We start from the raw sequence: 15,522 nt of genomic DNA on the forward strand, positions 1-15,522 counted from the left end.
AAATTCAATCCTTGGGGAATTAAATGATGCTTTGTTGATATACGCTAAGGAAACTAAACTAGAAAGTATTATAGTTCAAAGTCGAAAGTATTAAAAGATAAGAAAGATTACAAAGGTCTACATAGTAACAAATCTGACATAATGTAGGATATACTTATTAACAAAAAAAATATGTTTACCTTATGTTTTAATGTATCATAGAAATTGTTGTTTTGACCTGGGCAGAATATCCTGAATGAAGTTGAGTTTTTAAATCATTTAGTTCCAAAATGTTATTAAGGTAAGATAAATTATAAATAATATTCTTAAGTATTTTGAATTGTTGAGGATCATACGTGTAATAAAAGCTGTTTTGTGGTTGATTGTCCCTGAGGATGGTCGTATTGGGCGAAACGTCAGACTTGTAAGAAAAATAAAATGTGTTGAGACTAAAATGGATAAAAATTAAATTGTTTATTTAGACAACATTGACCAGTTTCAAGAAAGTATCTACGATTATAACTATCTATCTATATCAAGACACAAAATACAATTTTATTTCAGAAACCAATTTTATAAAACTTTTTCTGGAACTGTAGATGAGGACAATCCTTCTTGAGGGGAATTGACTGTTGACAATGAAAGCGTCACTCAGACACGCCTTTTGATTTAAGATATTTTTTTAAATCCTCATTTGTTGCGTAGTCTAAGGCAGTCCTCCCAGAATTATCCTTATCATTGAGAGGCGCTCCTCGGTCAATGAGGAGATTAACCGTGCCCCAATCGCCATCAGACGATGCTTCCATTAGTGGTGTAGAGCCGTTATTATTTTTAACAGTTATATCTGCTCCATGATCCAAGAGCTCTTTCATAATGGCAAAGTGCCCTCTTCGTGCCGCTTCATGCAGGGCAGTCCATCCGTACATATCCTTATCATTGAGGGGTGTTCCTCTGTCAATGAGAAGTTTAACTATATTAAAATAGCCCCAATATGATGCTACATCCAGAGGTGTCTCGCCCCAATTATTCTTAGCTCTCATATCAGCCCCCTGGTCCAATAGTTCTGCCACTACGATAACTTGATCTCCTCGTACTGCTTTATACAGTGCTGTTTCTCCACCACTAGTCTTATCATGCAGAGGCGCCCCTCGGGCGATCAGAAGTTTAACGATATCTAAACGGCCATTCTCTGATGCTTCCATTAGTGGCGTCCTGTCGTCAGTATTCTTAGCCCTTAGATCTGCTCCATGTTCTACTAGAACCTTCACCACTTCCAGAGATCCTTTGGCCGAAGCAATATGGAGAGCCGTTTCCCCTTTTTCTGTTTTGAAATTAATATCCGCACCCAAATCTATCAGCATTTTAACAACAGATGGATCAGTAGTGATATGCAAAGGTGCGAGGCCATCTTTGTTCCGAATGTTAAATGATACACTATGCTCTTTCAATACTTTGAGCAATTCAGTTGCATTATTCGAGCGGACTATGAAGTGAGCTAAGTTATCATTATTTTCGAATCTGAGATCGGTCAAAATTTCACATTTTAAAAGTACATTTAATATATCAACATTCGAAGACGTAACGGCCATTTTTAGAAGAGACTTTCCAATTTCTGATGCCAAGCTGGAATTGTCCACTCTTTGCAGTAAGATCTCCGTTCCTCGGACATTGCCCACCCTGACAGCCAGTGTTAGCGGGGTATCGCCGAGTCCATTCTTTGTGTTGGGATCTAGTCCTGCCTCCAGTAAGGCCAGTAGTGCTCCATTCTTGCCAGTCGCAGCCGCGGAGTGGAGGTAAGAGTTACCTCCTTGCAATCGCTTCTCTATGTTAGTACCAGCCATTGCCAATTCCCTGATAGATGCAACAATGTTATTTTTAATGGCCTCTTCCAAAGGAGTATTGCCAACAACGTTAAGGACTTCTAGATCTGCCTTCAGGAACCCGAGTGCAGCAATAGAGGACGTGCTGCCAGTCTTTACAGCCAGATGAACGAGGTTGCCTCCGGACTGAGTCGACCCGTTGACATCCCCCCCTCTCTTGGCTATAGAAATAATTTTGCAAGCACTGTCATCAGCCACAGCTTTCTCCAGTTCTTGTGACAAATCCTTGATCCCTTCCTGGAAAAGAAATATAGTTGTTAGTTTTTATAATTCTTTCTTCCAATATTTTACTGATAATATCAAATCTCTAATAATACATATAAATAAAGCGTATATGCAATAAAGACCTATTTTTTAAATATCTTTTTATACATATATAGTAATAAGTCAACAAGCTCATACTGTTCCTAGATGTGAACTGTAAAGTATAAACAACGAATGAATTTTCATTTGGTATAGATGTATAGAATAGAAAATTGTGTGTGGATTTTAGTCATAAGTGAATCTATTCTCAACTAAAAAGGCTGTTCCGTTTTCAGTAAGCTAAATAAGAAAAAGAATTGCCTATACGAACATAACCGAATGAATTGAAATTGTAAATTATAGCTCTTCTGTCAGGGGTTGAGGAATCCAGATTGCATAAAAGATCTAAGATCTTCTTGCCTCGGCTAGTGATTTGAAATAAGGCACGCAGGTGGTGCCAAGGTGAGCAAAATGTTCAGATGAGAAAAAAAAATATGTCATATTAGGAGTGACCTGGTAGAGAAATGGTCAGTCTTACCGTTCCGAGCAGGACACAGAAAACTGGATGGAGTATAGGTGGAGAGGTAAAAGAAGGAGTAACATAAAAACTAAATGGAGTATAGGTGGAGAGGTAAAAGAAGGAGTAACATAAAAAAGCAGCAATAGCAACATCAAAGAGCTAGCAGAAGGAAGACAAAAGTATAAAAAAACCTTTCGCTAACTATTTGATGTTGATATTGCCACTTTCCTGCTGAGAGTGTGGGTGCGTCTGTTCCAATGACTGCTTTTTCTGTTTCACAGTTGACATCATGCTTCACCTAAGTCTTGTCCGTGGTTACTTTACGATCCAGAATTGCATTACCAATTGTCCTGTATTCTTGGAGAATGGTCAGTGCTGCGGCCATTCTCTGTTTCTTATGGTCTTCCGTTAGGATTTTCAGAACCTACCAAGCACAAAACTTGTGGTAACCAAGCTTCTCCACCACAATTTGATGCACCAAACCCATTGAAATTTGGGGGAAATGTTTCGACAGTTCTGTAATCGTGACGACGTTAGCGAATTTTGTCAATGATTTGCATTTCCAGGCCAGTGACAAGGCTAGGCCTGCCACTGCGGAGCTCGTCGTGAACAGTGGTACGGCCGTTTTTATAATCAATGCACCATTGCCTCACTCTGCTTTCAATCATTATTCCCTGACCGTGAGCATTACAAAGCTGACAAATTTCAATTGACCTGCTGTTTCGAGCCAACAAAAACCGAACAGGATTTTCTATTGCAGGGCACATTTTGACGACTCACAGAGAGTGAGGAATGCGCAGTCCTCACGCTACAACAGCTGGATGCGTACTGAATGTAGGAACGTTCGGACACCAAGATGGCGGCTCTACACTCACCCATCGCCACGATAGGCCAAAATGTCTGTTACTTTCTCGACAGCCCTCGTACATATAGTATGTGCTACATATATATTGGTTTTCGGAATCTAAAAAAGTGGAATCTATTAAATTTGAGAAAATTACGAACTATATAACAAATGCAAAATAATTAGATATGAACTACTCCGTTAGTTTAGAACTCTTAGGTTAGAACTTTTGGTGGGATAAGGGCGCTGCCATGTCGCTCCGAAGCACTGGACCTTTATCTCTACTTATGCACATTGACTAAAAGTAAAGTAATCGTTCTTATTTATCGTGATTACATGGAGCGTGTACCTGCCTTGCATACACATGGTCCCAGAATGGTCAGAGTTAAAATTTAAACAATAACTGCTCCACTAAACCATCGAATTCCTCCCGAATCCAATCCATACAATCTAAAATCCTTTGTAAATCCTTAATGCTCCTTACTTTTTCACAAATCAAGTCAGGACCTCAATGTCCCACATGCTGCCGATTTGGCTGGAACCAGATACCAATCCTTCAATGATAAACTTCCCAACCACCCAAACCAACTCGTTTCTAGTCTGGCCTCTCCTTCACTACCTAGTAATCCTTCTAGGCGTCTGAAAAGAAGATGGCCTCCAGATCTTCTCCCTTAGAAATGTATTTGGAGTTCTATGGTAGATGGGTAGATTCTCCACATGTTTGTATCATGCTATAATATCACTAACAGCAAATTTACCTGATGTGTATATATGTATATAGTTGTAAATAACAATAAATAAATTATTTAAAAAATATATAATAATAACTAGTAGGTACATATACTTATGGAATTAAACTTCAATATTTAAAAGGCAAATATTAAACCTTTATCTTTAGAAAACTCACCTTCGCTTGCAACGTGATCCCATACTCTTCTGCGAGAAAAGAAATGGTCAGTAAGACTTTTAGTGGCAATTTCAGCGATCCATTGGCTGCCAGTGCATCGAGCTGGGACATTGCAACTTGCATGTCCTTTTTCTGAAATCTGAAGTCTTCTTTGAGCCAGTGCCTGAGGTGGTCAGACTGCAGTGGTTGAAGGTGGTTGGAGCATTCAGCCAGGATGGAACAAGTTTTCACATCTCCGGTCACTAAACTATTAATCAGGGAGAGAAGCAGAGCCTGGGAGCTGGTAAGTTCCAAGTCGGTGGTCTGCTTGTACGTGTACGCGGCTGCGCCGAACTTGATGCCGCTTTGTAGCATAATGTCGCTCACGTGGGGGCATAGAGATGTCACTATTATTTTCCGTTCACAATCGATAGCAGGCATGTCTTTACTCTAGAAAAATGAAAAATCATTATAATTTTTTCTACTTGTGTACAATTTTATCATTTTATTGTTTTTATCATTTTAAATGTATATTGCAATATAATCCACATGATCTGACCTAACCCAGTTCTCCAATCATCTCAATTTGATGCTTGACCCGACAGTTCAGTGATTATTTTCTTATCTAAAAATAGATTCCTATTTTTCTAGGACTAATTCCTCATTTTTCCCCCAGATTGAAACGAGCATGTTTACATTAATTTGTAGGTTTTATGGTTATTACTCTGTGAATAATCAATTTGTACATCATTTACTTCTAAAACGAAATTCAGCTTTTTTAGTGTCTGTTACTGTTAATGCGAGATATAAAAATTCAATTTTTATTGTATACATGTTGCTCTGTGGCAAACGGTGAATATATCGATTGTAGTTTTTTAACCGTTATGTACTTGGTCTAACGGCCGTTTGACAGTGGGTAAGTTGCCAATAAGGCTTTTTTGTGTTTGCTATATTCTCACTACAGTAAGAACTTTTTATTTTATTTAACCGTAACTGATAAAACAGTAAGAACAGTAAAAACATTTTATTTTTGTCCACCACCCCCGCGTACAACAGTTACTTTCCCAAATACAAGTTCTAATTTTATTTTATCCTCACATAATTGTAATGTTTTTGATCATGGCTTCAACATTGAAAATGGCCTAAGGGCCGAAACGTTGGAAGTTTTGTAAAATAAAAAGTTGAGAGAAACATCAAAAAGTTGAAGTTGGTGTTATTAATAAAACAAACCACTCTCAAACAATCAATATATTAAATCAGTAATCTAAAAATTTGTTTGTTTAACTCAAGCTATGGTCCAGTCTGCCCCCTATTTCCCTACAGAGCAGCGTGGGTACATCTCCTTCCTTATCTGATATGAGCTCCAGACATTTCGTTGCAGGTTGTTTTGTTCGTAATAAGTGTATAAGAAAAAGTGTTTTAAATGGATGAACTTACTAATGAAGTTGCCACATAAGCAGACAGTAGCAAGATGACAAAGATGTTGGCACCCATTTGACTGGTGTGAGGAATAAAATTATCTGAAAATAAATTATTAAAAATTAGTTAGTAAAAAAAAAAAATCCTATCTGTTAATGCCATATTTTGTAATTACTTTGTAGATAGTATTTAGTTAGTTTTAGTGTTTAATTTAATAACATTTATTTTTATTTATATTATTTTCGTTTGAATTTAGTTATTTGAGAAGAAAAATGTGTATTTATATTTGTGTGGTATAATTAAGTAATAGAGACAGTTGCTAAGGGTTGATAACCGTCGCTAAGACGTCACCTAGCAACAGGCCAACCATCTTCGTTTTTAAATCAGTTGATGCTAATTAGTAACCATGATAGTGTCTAACCAACGCTGTCTGCGTTTATAATGTAATAGTTTCAACATTTTGAGTGTGTTAATCAAAATTAAACATGTAACCAGACCTTTTCTGCGTTTCGACTTGAATAAAATTGTCGTTAATTACTCGGCTCACATAATTCATAAAAAAGATTCTGTGAGCCCTTAATAATTGCTAGTGTGGTCATCTTGGCTTTTGGCACATTTCGACTGTTTGTGAGCCATTGCACTAACTTTGGACCAGTTTAACATTGCAGCGGTGTCTAAGTACTACGGAGCAGCGACCTACACATCTACACAAGCAAAATATCTTCTGACTTGTCGGAGTGGATCAACCTTTTTGTACTAGAGCCCAAGAAGAGAAAAAAGGCAGTTATCCCACCCTAATTTTTGAGTACTTTAATGAAAACTATGTATAATTAATAGTCAAAATTGATGAGTCTGCCAAGTATAGGTAGGAGGAATACAAAATGGCGACTGTTTCAAAGCGATTAAAAAAACTAATTTTTCATTCAGAGCTCTATATTTTAAAAAGTAGGAACAACACAAGAAACCCTAAGAGGACGTCATTTAAAGAAGAGTAAATTTGCTCAAATATGAGCCCTAATAGAGTTATTTACGTTCAATAGTTCTCGAGATATAGCTTTTTAAAAAGCAACATTTCATAACAATGTTGTATGTGTCCGTCCGTAAATGATCAGTAGTTAGTGAATTTATTTTGAACAATTTATATCTCAAAAACCATTTGACGTACAGATGTCTATTTGCACTCACATTAAAGCTAGTTTAATGAGCTATAAAGTAGTTTATGATGTATATCTTCGTAGGAGTAATAGTTTACATGAAATTTGCTAAAATAAATTGATTTATAGTTGTTTGGACAAATTTTCATTTGCCAAATTTATGTTCATATGTGAATATCATAAAAACTACTATCCCTGCGAATATAAGTGTCATAAACTACTTTGTAGAAAGTTAAATTTCCTTTATTTTGAGTGTTCGCAGACATATGTGTGTCTTATGGATCTAGAGATATATGTTTTCAAAAATCCAACATTTCATACAAACAACTAGAAATTAACATTTTGTGAGTTTATTTTGTCAAATATCATAAAAACTACTATCCCTGCGAATATAAGTGTCATAAACTACTTTATAGTAAGTTAAATTTCCTTTATTTTGAGTGTTCACAGACATATGTGTGTCTTATGGATCTAGAGATATATGTTTTCAAAAATCCAACATTTCATACGAACAACTAGAAATTAACATTTTGTGAGTTTATTTTGTCAAATATCATAAAAACTACTACTCCTACAAAGATAAACATTATTAACTATTTTGTAGTAAATATAACTTGCTTTAATTTGAGCGCTGGCAGACATCTGTACGTTCAATTGTTTCTGAAATGAAGTATTTCATAAATCATACTTATTGTCCGAACCACTATAAATCAATTTATTTTATCAAATATCATGAAAACTACTATTTCTACGAAAGTAAAGGCAAAAAAAACGTATTTATAGTGCATTAAACTAGCTTTAATTTGAGTACTAATAGACATATGTACATCACATAGTTCCTAAGATATAGATTTCTCAAAATAAATTAATTAACTACTAATCTTTCAGTAGATTTTTAGGAAATTTTGCTTTTTAAAAAGCTATATCTCGAGAATTATTGGTCGTAAATAGCACTTTTAGGGCTAATATTTCAGCAAATTTACTCTTCTTTAAATAATGTTCTCTTATGAAACAGCCACCATTTTTTATTCCCCTCTTCCTATACTTGGCAAACTTCTCAATTTTGACTAGTAATTATACATAGTTTTCATTAAAGTAATCAAAAATTGGGGTGAGATAACTGCCTTTTTTTCTTCACGGCTCTTGTACTATTTTGTCGACCAATATTTATTTTGTGTATTTATTATTTTTGTAAGTTAGTTACTTTTTTTTTATAATTTATTTAGCTAATCTTAGTTTTGTTTAAAGTTTTTTTTAATTTTACCTTTATTCATTGCTTTATTCATTTTAGTTTGAGTTTTTCAAATGTTTAGATAAACCAAATAAATGTTTATATCTGAACTAGTTAGTTGTTTTTGGTTCTTTTAAAGCTTTCCCACAAACATATATAGTCAATTTGAGGTGGTTTTAACACTATCATTTAAAATTTGTTGTATAATATAGATATGACTTAATCTCAAATGGTTATATCTTCATAGTAGATTTATACCCGTAAACACCAAGCGAAGTACTAACTCGTGAGCGCTTTAGCACTTGAAGCATCTTCAAGAACTTGCTGTTAATGCATCTACTTATAATTAATGATTCAAGTATGAGGAGTAAACTTTAAAAAAAAAAAGAACTTTAAAATAATGATTTAAAAAGAAAAATGAATGAAGCTTAGAAAATAACCATAAACTATAGTACTATTTTTAGATTAAGTCAAATTTAAAAATTCATTTAATTTAGTTAAAGTAAGTCGAGTAATTTAAGAACCTTTACACACTCTCCGTATTCAGGCTTAAACAATGTCGTGGCTGCATATGTAGATTGTAAAAATAAACTCTCCTCTTATTTACGAGTACAAAACTTTGAAATCTATAAAACTATAAAGATAATCTACAATAGTACAGGTGCCCAAGAGGAGAAAAAAGGTAGTTAATCCAACCCAATTTTGTATTAATTTAATGAAAATTATGTTTAATTACTACTCACAAATGATGACTCTGCCAAGTAGAGGTAGGAGGAAAAACAATGGCGATTGTTTCAAAACGTGAAACAAAATCTTTTTTTTTTCATTTGGAGCTCTATACCTTTAAAGTTACCACGAGAAAAACTAAGAGAACGTTATTTAAAGTAGAGTAAATTTGCTAAAGTATGAGCCCTATTTAAGTACGTAAGAAATCTATATCTCAAAAACCATACGGCGTTCAAATGTTTATTACCACTCAGATTAAAGCTAGTTTAATGTACTATACAGTAGTTCATAACCTTTATCTTCGTAGGAGTAGTAGTTTTCATGATATTCGACAAAATAAATTCACCAAATGTTAATTTCTAGTTGCCCGTGTTAACATTTTAATTTATGAAAAAATATATCTCTGGAACCATAAGACGTAGAGATATCTATAAGCACTCAAATTAAAGCTACTTAAATGTACCGTAAAGTAGAGATGCGACATCGATGTTTTAAAACATCGATGTTCAATACTAAACGATAAGGTCTGTTCTTACGATCACGCATTCTGCGGCCTGTTAGAAGTGATTCTGGAATAAAGAATCCGACATTGACTCCAAAAAACATCAATGTTTTAAAATATCGTTGCTTACAATACATTACCCAAAAAACATCGATATTTTTAAACAACTATTTCAGAAACATAAAGTCTGTTTCAACGATCACGCATTCTACGGCCTGTCAGAAGTGGGTTTTGAAACTAAGAATCCAACATCGACAACAAAAAACATCGATGTTTTAAAATATCGTTGCTTACAATATATTTTCCTAAAAAAATCGATGTTTTAAAATATTTTTGTTAACAATACATAGCCACTTCTGGGAGGCCTTAAAATTCGTGATCGTTGGATAGTCGTTGTAACAGACCTTACATTACTCAAATGGTTGTTCAAAAACATCGATGTATTTTGGGTAACGTATTGTAAGCAACGATATTGTAAAAACATCGATGCTTTTTGTAGTCAATGTCGGATTCTTTATTCCAGAATCACTTCTAACAGGCCGCAGAATGCGTGATCGTAAGAACAGACCTTATGTTTCTGAAATTGTTGTTCAAAAACATCGATGTATTTTGGGCAATTTATTGTTAAACATCGATGTTTTTTTTTGTCAATTTGCTTTCTTTTTTGCAAAAACCACTTCCGACTGGCGGGAGTATACGTAGTCGTTGGAACAGACCTTATGTTACTGAAATGGTTGTTCAAAAACATCAATGTATTTTAGGCAAAGGTTTGTATGTAATGATGTTTTAATATTAAGCATTGATATTTTAAAACATCGATGTTTTTCTAGTCGTAATTTATCTTTATTACGTCATTAGCGTGATGGTTGGAGGTCCTTTTTTATCCCACCACTTGTTGATAGGAAATTGTTTATACCGTAAATTTTTTGTTTTCATTTAATTACTTTTGGAAAAAAAAAATTAAAGATTGGGACAAACGTAAAACATCGATGTTAAAAAAACATCGGCTTAAAAACATCGATGTTTTCAAAACATCGACATCTATGTCGCATCCCTACTTTAAAGTAGTTTATGACATTTATTTGAGTACTGTCCGACTTATGGTTCCTGAGAAATATTTTTCATAAATAAAAATGATCAAATAAATTCAAAAAATGTTAATTTCTAACTGTTCGGAAACAAATTCTGAAAATATCTTAAGAAATACTATTCCTATGAAGATGAAAATTATAAACTACATTATAGTACGTTTAACTAACTTCCATTTAATGATAGTTCCTGAAATATATATTTTCATAAATCAAAATATTTGTTTGAACAACTAAAAATCAACATTTGATAGATTTATTTTGTCGAATTTCATGAATATCTCCTAAGAAGATAAACATCATAAACTACTTTATAGTACATTAAACTACCTTTGATTTGTGTGCTGACATCTGTAGGCCGAATGATTTTTGAGATATAGTTGTCTCAAAATAAATTCACTAACTACTAATTTTTCAGTGCATTGTTTAAGAAATGTTGCGATTAAAAAGCTATATCATGGGTAGTATTTAATGTAAATATGTCTATTAGGGCTCATATTTTAGCAGATTTACTCTACTTTAAATGATGTTTTCTAGTGTCATTTACCAATTAACACTAGAACTATTAAACTACCGTTTTAAAGATATGAAATATTATTTTTTTTTTTTAGTTTTGAAACAGCTACCTTTTTCTATATCCCCTACCTATTCTTGGCAAACTCGTCAATTTTGACTAGTAATTAATTATACATAGTTTTCATTAGAGTAATCGAAAATTGGGGTGAAATAACGGCATTTGTTTCACCCCGGCTCTTGTCCAAACTATCCCCAATTTAAAGTCATTTAAATTTTGATCCCTCTCAAAACTGAAAAAAACTTTTCTTTTAGATTCAATAATTTTCAGGTTTTTGGTGCAAAAACCTACGAAACAAATTTACTTAGTATTTAAAATTAATATATTAAAAAAAAAATTATTGCTTTCTACTTACCAACAGAACGTTCACCAGTGAATGATCATTTCCTTGGACCCTATCAGCACTATTTATCCATGCTGATAAACCCACCCCCTCCCCCCCACAATCCAGATAACCCATTAGGAACAGCTATTACGAAATGATTTGTAGAAAATTCCAACATTGATGAAAAATTATTAAAAAAAATGTAGGTGGTATAATTAATTGCTTAAATACGATAATCCATATGTTGTGACGTGTGTCAAGTGAAATCATATTATCCATACTTAAGGAAAAGGACCATGTAGGTACCAACCGCAGAAGGATGGGCATGGGACACATTTTTTCTTGGTGCAATATGTATACAATTTTACGTCTAAATTTTTGGTTTGAAGCTCTGGCCTTTAATCCGACAGTGAGATTTGAGAATAGTGACCTCGTGGGTGGAGTGGAAAGGGAAAAGAAGGAATTGTATGAAAAATCTTTGCCAAAAAAACATCGATGTTTTTGAACAACCATTTCAGTAACCCAAGGTCTGTTTCAACGACGACGTATACTCCAGCCAGTCGGAAGTGGTTTTTGCAAAAAATAATGCAACATTGATAAAAAAACATCGGTGTTTTGAAATATCAATGTTCAATATCAAAATAATGTTGCTAACGATAATATCTGAAATAGTTGCAGAAACATAAGGTCTGTTCCAACAATCCAGCATTCTACGGCCTGTAAGAAGTGCTTTTTGAAAGAATGACATCACTAAAAACACATCGATGTTTTTAAAATATCGTTGCTTACAATACATTACCCAAAATACATCGATGTTTTTGAACAACTATTTCAGAAACATAAGGTCTGTTCCAACGATCACGCATTTTACGGCCTGTCAGAAGTGTTTTTCAAACAAAGAATCCAAAATAGACTACAAAAAACATCGATGTTTTTAAAATATCGTTGCTTACAATACATTACCCAAAATACATCGATGTTTTTGAACATCCACTTAAGTAACATAAGGTCTGTTCCAACGATCACGCATGCTACGGACTGTAAGAAGTGGTTTTAGAAACTAACTATCCGACATCGACTACAAAAAACATCGATCTTTTAAAATATCGTTGGTTACAATACTTTACCCAAAATACATCGCTGTTTTAAAATATCGTTGCTTAATATACATTACCCAAAATACATCGATGTTTTTTGAATGATGTATTGTAAGCTACTATATTTTAAAACATTGATGTTTTCTGGAGTCCATGTCGTATTGGTTGATTGAAAAAGCACTTCTGACTGGCCGGAGCATGCGTAGTCTTTAGCGGAACAAACGATCGATTGCTACGTTGAACAGCGAAGGTGACAAGGGCCCGCCCTGAGGCACCCCCCGCAAGACACTTATCTGGCTAGTCGTGTGGGTTCCTATATTAATATTTATTTTATTTGTGGTTAGGAGAGCCGCGATCACATTTGTGAGATCGTATGACACACCTCTTGCCCCTAGCGAGCTCACTATGTGTCCATGACCAACGATGACAAAAGCACCAATCACGTCCAGAAAAACTACCGCGCAATCTTTTTTCCTATTTTTGGCATCTTTTATGATGGCGTCGATGATTCTGGCGCTTACATTTGTTCCCGGCAGACCTTTGTTTTAGTTGTTAAACAAATTTAATGAAAGAAGATATCCAAATGATTACTTCTATATATATGACCACTGCAATTAATAATGAATGTTTGTCTGTCCATGCTTGCAAACTGACGTCTCACTGAAAAATAGAACGAAACCTCGAAAGAGGATCCAAAAGAAGAAAAAATCAACAACTTCACCAGAGCTATAAATCAATTTCTTTCTCCCCTAACAACCATGGTACAATTGACTATTTAATGTCTTCCAGCCATACATTCAATATTAATATTAATATCCAGAACAATCAATAACAATTCGACACAAAAAAAAAAACTAAACAAAAAAAACCCAGGCTAGGAGAAAGAGGAAGAATACAACAGTATTTAAACTAGCTACACACACAAAACGAAAACAAAAATTATAATAACAATACAATGTGTTGGCTCCTTCGATAACCGACGACGTGATCTTGGAAGATATGGTGACCTTGATCGTAAAACTATTTATTATGTATACGACGATATCATATTCAATGAAATTTACCAAAACAATAAGAAAAAGGTAACTAAATCGAGCCGGTATTAACGATTATAGAATAATGTTAACTGTTACCATTTATGTTACTATAGTTACTGTCTTATCACTTTATCTGTATATTATTTGATATCAGTTGCAGCCTTAGTTAGTAGCTATTTCGATGTCAGGTGACTGAGTAGAACAGATGATTGGACGATATATATAGAGGAGGGCTTGGATGATTAAAGCAGTCTTTCAGTTGCATCCGTGAGGGTTATTTCTTCTCCCTTATTCCCTATTTTGAGTTTTCGAACCTGATAACACTTAACTTATCAAAGTTTCAATAGTTTCAATCAATGTTTGAACATTAAACATAGTGATAGCGATGTCAGATCAGCTAGTAGGTTATTTTATTAAAACATTCCGTAATGCGTATTATCTTGTTTTTCATGGAAATCAAATCACAAAATAATACCTCTATATAATTCTCTACTAATTACCACTACATGAGGTAGGATAGTTAGTTTGTCTATTATTATATTTCATATTCCAGCACTGCTTGCACATCCAGACTAACCTCTAGACTTGTTATGTCCCTCCATTGGCTAGACTATTAAAAATATATAGATATCTTAACTTCAATACGAATAAGGATATCGGTATCTTAATCGCAAGTGTGACCCAGGTCAAATGGTCACGTTCAGTAATTATCTACTGGCGTCACGGGTTCGAGGAACCCCATCATCTTTCCTTATAGAAAAAATGTACATACGTAGATAGAGAAGAACACTTTATTAAAAATGTGCTGCCCAACTGCATTGGTTTGCTTTATACACAGCATACTTAATATTAGTAAAGAACAATTAGTTTTGAAATTATATTAAAATAGTCACATTATATACATTTTTGAATTATATGGAAAAATTCTAAATTATTTTTTTATTGGTTTTTTTCCTTTAACCCTTACAAATTTTCATTTTTTCTAGTTTTTCGTATTTTTTTTTTTTTTTTATAAATTATTTATTGTTATTTACAACTGTATAAAAATATATACAAGTGAATTTGCTGTAAGTGACACTATACAAACATGTGGTGAATATACCCATTGATAGAACTCCAATAACATTTCTTGAGAAGATCACGAGGCCATCTTCTTTTCAGACGCCTAGGAGGATTAATATCCAAATGACCACGGTATGCTGACGATATTAGCGCTGTATAGTCCCACTTATTCTAAGCTCTTCAACAGGACGGACACCACACCAACGTGCCCTTCTCGAGCTGCCACATAGCGGAGTGTTCCCGTCAGGATCCCTTTCATCCAGTTTGGCTCCATTGTCCAACAAGGTTAATACATACTCAGTACAGCTCCTTTCAGCGGCCAAGTTCTTCGAATTTCTAACATATTGGTCTCTGTATATGTTTTCGAGGATGCTCAAAATGAAAATTAAATCGATTTTCCAATAGAAATATTAATAATACAAATTTTGTTAGTTAACTCTTTTTTTTTTCTTTTTTTTATCACGTTTTAAATAAATAAATACAAAGAGTTTTTTTTTTTTTTATTTCTACTTTTTTCAGTTATAAATACAATAAAAGGCAATAAAAACAATTATAAGCTATAAAATTTTCACCTTGAATTATTGGAAGGATTTTTTTTATTTTATTTCAGTGACCAGTGTTGTTTATATAATTGTTCATAAATCCTCTATCCAATACCTACGGTAATAGAACCTATAGTTACTATAGTTACCGTTTTATCACTTCAGCTATATATTTATATCAACGTTTCAATAGTGTTAAATTAATGTATATATATCCTCATATATGGAACTGATAGTATAATATAAAAATATAAATAATAATGAAGTTTCACCAAATAACAGGGGGGGGGGGGCAAATTAGAAACTAAAAATGGGAACAAAGTATCCCCGAAACTTGATATAAACCATTGTGTTTTTTTTACATCGATACAGAGTAAGAGATGTAGAATAGATTCATCACAAATAAAAACAAA

The 15,522-nt window shown here is 33.7% G+C and overlaps 1 protein-coding gene across 1 annotated transcript; it reads right to left on the minus strand.

Moving 5' to 3' along the window:
- Window positions 1-434: 434 nt before the first annotated feature.
- On the minus strand, window positions 435-11,435 carry LOC106682722 (putative ankyrin repeat protein RF_0381). The gene is made up of 4 exons (XM_014423740.2): window positions 11,402-11,435; window positions 5,790-5,872; window positions 4,374-4,802; window positions 435-2,096 (listed from the first exon to the last, which is right to left on the minus strand). The coding sequence occupies exons 2-4, from the start codon at window positions 5,844-5,846 to the stop codon at window positions 627-629; spliced, it is 1,956 nt and encodes a 651-aa protein (XP_014279226.1). The 5' UTR covers window positions 5,847-5,872; window positions 11,402-11,435; the 3' UTR covers window positions 435-626.
- Window positions 11,436-15,522: the final 4,087 nt, after the last annotated feature.

The sequence above is a fragment of the Halyomorpha halys genome, unplaced genomic scaffold (genome assembly GCF_000696795.3).
Source record: "Halyomorpha halys isolate HHAL.00 unplaced genomic scaffold, Hhal_1.1 Scaffold24.1, whole genome shotgun sequence".
NCBI classification, from domain to species: domain Eukaryota; kingdom Metazoa; phylum Arthropoda; class Insecta; order Hemiptera; family Pentatomidae; genus Halyomorpha; species Halyomorpha halys.